This window comes from Patiria miniata, unplaced genomic scaffold (assembly GCF_015706575.1).
Source record: "Patiria miniata isolate m_02_andy unplaced genomic scaffold, ASM1570657v1 HiC_scaffold_29, whole genome shotgun sequence".
Classification (NCBI taxonomy): domain Eukaryota; kingdom Metazoa; phylum Echinodermata; class Asteroidea; order Valvatida; family Asterinidae; genus Patiria; species Patiria miniata.
In genome coordinates, this window is record NW_024037068.1 from 4,832,270 (window position 1) to 4,836,297 (window position 4,028).

Genomic DNA, 4,028 nt, shown 5'->3' on the forward strand with positions numbered 1-4,028 from the left:
GTACACGACGTAAGGATTATTCAAGGACAAACAAGCAAGCGGTCAATGTTGAGATCCTGATCCTCGAAAGCAAACAGGTTTTTTTAGCTAAAACGTGTTCACCATGCATGCCATCCACTTGTACCTTACAACAAAACAGGCCCGTCTTTTTGTTTTTGTATTTTTTTTATTTCAAGCTTGGAAATTTACGGCTGGAAAAAGTATTTTTGTTGTCAGAGGTCATGCATACCGTTCCTCACAAGTGTTTCCATTTTCTTTGACTTTCTTTTTCATTCTTTACCCCAATAAATATGTGGATTTGTTACGAATAATGCTACTTGCATGTGACATTACAAAGCTCCATTTTTCCTAAAATCATTTCTGTCATCGAGAGTGTATATTGCGGTGAAATATTCCTCTGATTGGTATGAGTCTTAATGGGCTGCTCACCCAGTGATCCTCAACTTTTTCATTTCGGCAATTAGCAGGCATTTCAATATAATTTCATACACAGTTGGGCCTACATCTGCCAATCCCGTACCAGATAAGGGATCGGGTAACCCCGAAGGGGGCGGGGCGGAGCTCTCTCTTCTTTGCCTTCTTCCTCCAAATCATCCACACTGTGCCCCTCTACACCAAAGCTGGGGGCGTCGTCTCTGAAAAGAGGCGGAGTCTCGACAGGAGTTGATATCAGGAAGTTGTCGATGTCTGCGTACTGGGTGGGAGGCTCTGTGCGGATGGGCGGGACGTCCAATGGGTGTGTCTTGGTGTGATGGACGTCTGCGTACATGAGGACCTGCCAAGATAAATATGTTGAAATGACTGCTTTTAATGCAAATATCAAGACGTCGCATTTGGAAAATTCGATTATTTGATAAAGAAATGTATACCCATTTTTAATTTCACGGAAATGTAACCAGAATGCATATTTTGTTTGGTAACTTTGGTAAGAATATATACGTTTTTAATTAACATACTTCCTTAGAAATAATGGTGCCGGGTTGTTGGTTGCTGGTAGTCGGCATATCGCTTTGCTGCACCGGGAGACCAGGGAGGACAACAGTCTCCACTGCCCTATTGCCTGAAACAAACAAAAAAGCCAGGCAAAAAGAAAATTGGAAAATCAGTTTTTAAACCAAAAGCATCCAAAGTTGTTGAAATAGGTTGAAGAAGTGTGGCATGTAAAAAATCTTCCTGCAAAACACAAACAATGTTTGATTATGTTTCCGGATGCACCACTTGAAAACAGTGTTGGTCGTATATCAATAAAGCAGAGGTAGATCGGACATGAAGCAAGTTTTAACTCAACGTTTCGGTGTGTACACTAAACGAAACGCGGAGTTAACTAATCACTTTATATCGAATAACTCTTTGAATCAATTACCGGGATTGTAACGTCGGAAGTTCCTTGTTGCTTGAATGCCACTGCTAGAGGGCGGTGTGGCAGCAGGAGGCGACTGGCTACTCGGAAGCAACGTATTTTCTTCGTAGATATTTCCCGCATCTTGTAATAAATTTACCAAAATCATGACATAAGCATCTTTTAAAATAGCAATATTGTTTTAAAGGTAGAATTAATAATAGACTTCGATCACTGCTGGAAATGACATAATGGGTAAGGAGGCCTTATTAGACCCATCCAATTGAATCAGCTCATTTGAGACTTTGATTCAAAAAAAAAGTTGCATCCTGTCACAATGAAACGCAACGTCAAACAAAGAGCGAATCGTCATCCTTCAGTTATTGGACATGATCGTTATCATTGTTCGATGAGCGTAAGGTAACATTCCAGCGGCCCTGTCCCTTAAATATTTCCTATTTCCGTTTAAATTTTAAATACGAAGATTCCACTCTCGGCACTCAGGCACTCAGCTTAGTTTACCTGATGGTCCCACGACTGTGCTCAAGACAGGACTCACAGACGCCGTGGGCCTGTCGGGTCCAGTCCGTGTGTAGTGAACTACAGGCCTGCAAATAGCATGTCAGCAAAATAACGATATGAAATTTGAAGCTTATAGAGTCTGCTTGTTACATGCTCCGTGTTTTCATCAGCAAAATTCATGCAGTTTTTTACAGGAAAAACAGTACATGGCGATTTTACGGAGAATTTTTTTTTCTATAAATGTAATTTCAGAAAGACCGATCATCAATAAGGACTCTTTGTGTAAGGTGCCTAGTCTTGTCAAATAGTATATGGCAGTTATATTACAAGCATGAGTATTGCACCAGATTGCGCGACATTATCAGTCACTTCATGACAAATTAATGGCTGTAGAAGCCATAGGGACAGTAATCGAATGGCTTTCTTCGAAGGAATCGTTTGAAACATCTGTAAGTTTTCATTTGTTTAATATATTCCAGCATGCACTGTTCGTATATAGTTTGTCATCAGAACATGCATGATATAGGTTTTAAAAATAACTTCAGCAATGACGATCATTAAAATGAGTTATAATATCCTAAAAGACCTATCGTGTAAGTGCAAACAGAAACTGACCTGCCTTACTAATTCAAATAAATCATTTACAAAGCAAAACCCCTTTGACTGTCAATATTTAAAATACATTTTACTCACTGGTTTCCATCGGAAGGAATGTTATCTGTAGATTAAACCAAAACAAACGTTTCAATTAGTTTCTGTTATTACTACCTTCATTGTTTACCTTGATTCATTGCGAAAGTGCAGTGTGCACACTTTCGATTTTCCGATGTTACACTTTAAGGCACACAAAATGAAACTCTTAAAAAAATGAAATCACCTCCCTATTCGTTTTATTTTGCTACCATAAAGACTATATAGGATAAATTTGTTTCCTGGTGTTACGAATTCCAAATGACCTTTCCATTCTAAACGCATTACGATTACAGTGTATTCTGGACAGTCAACAATACTGTTCTGCATGATTATTTGTTTGCCTTAGCTTTGATCTCAACAAAAATATTTTTCACTTATTACTGGCAAACATCAAGAAAACTATTTAAAGATTGCTTGATTGGCTGAACTAACAGGCACAACACACTTACTGTAAAATTCGGCCAATATTTGCCGATGTGGCAGAAAAGTTTTAATGTCCACCGTTATTTCGTATACTATACAAGAAAAATTGAGGTTCCTACGTTGGTCAGTTGTATCAAATTGATGACACAATACATTAGTCCAAAGGTAATGAATATCAAAAATTTATTGCTAGCAGCTACAACTGATCATTAACGCTGCAGCATTTCCTCAGCAGCAGTTCCTCAACGTAGCAGAATGGCAGCGCAGCAGCAGTATATCAGGAATAGCAGCAACTACTGTCTGGCAGTAAGTCCAAATATGATTACAGTACGAGTATGACAGCAGCATGACAGTACGACAGCTCGGTAGTAAGACAGCCAATATCAACAGCAGGGTTTACAGCAAACCGGGTTTGCCGAAAAAAACACTTACCCTTTTTGCGTTTCCAGAAGACAATCGCCGCTACAAGAACAAGCAGAAGTGCAGCTGCTATACCAACTGCAATGAAGATCAAAGACATCTGACTCTGCATCGAGGGGTCTGCGTATGAAATGTAAAGATGCGGTTAGCATGCGGTCGCTGTATATTAACTACAGAGGACAATTGAACAATCGAGGAGATCACAGTGTTATCACCACTTTTCTTGGTCGTTTATAAATTCAACTTATTGGAAATGTCTGTAAGTTTAGTTTGTCGTAATTTGTGTCGGACAAGCTGCTCTAAAGGCCACAACAAATCTGTCGGAACACAAAATGGTCCGTACTGTCCTGATTTATTAATTGGGATTCAAATAGGCAAAATGCCATGAGTAAAATCAAACGAAGTCATCCTATAAATATTCATGTTCCTAAGCTTGCGTTATCTTGAGGCTTACTGAAAAAGAAACTAGTTTGTGTTATTAGATGATATCGCAGTGCTTAAGCTATCCGGAAACACTTCTTGGAAATGGGGTCGACGTCTACGTGGCACAAAATGAATGCAAAGTAAAAGCAACTAAAACGTACAGAAAGAATTGCATATGTGGGCCTTCAATGGTTATAAACACGATTTA

The 4,028-nt window shown here is 39.1% G+C and overlaps 1 protein-coding gene across 1 annotated transcript; it reads right to left on the bottom strand.

Moving 5' to 3' along the window:
• Positions 1 to 499: 499 nt before the first annotated feature.
• On the bottom strand, positions 500 to 3,509 carry LOC119735883. Its single transcript, XM_038209828.1, has 6 exons — positions 3,410 to 3,509; positions 2,555 to 2,579; positions 1,862 to 1,947; positions 1,364 to 1,483; positions 957 to 1,060; positions 500 to 775 (listed from the first exon to the last, which is right to left on the bottom strand). The coding sequence occupies exons 1-6, from the start codon at positions 3,507 to 3,509 to the stop codon at positions 500 to 502; spliced, it is 711 nt and encodes a 236-aa protein (XP_038065756.1).
• Positions 3,510 to 4,028: the final 519 nt, after the last annotated feature.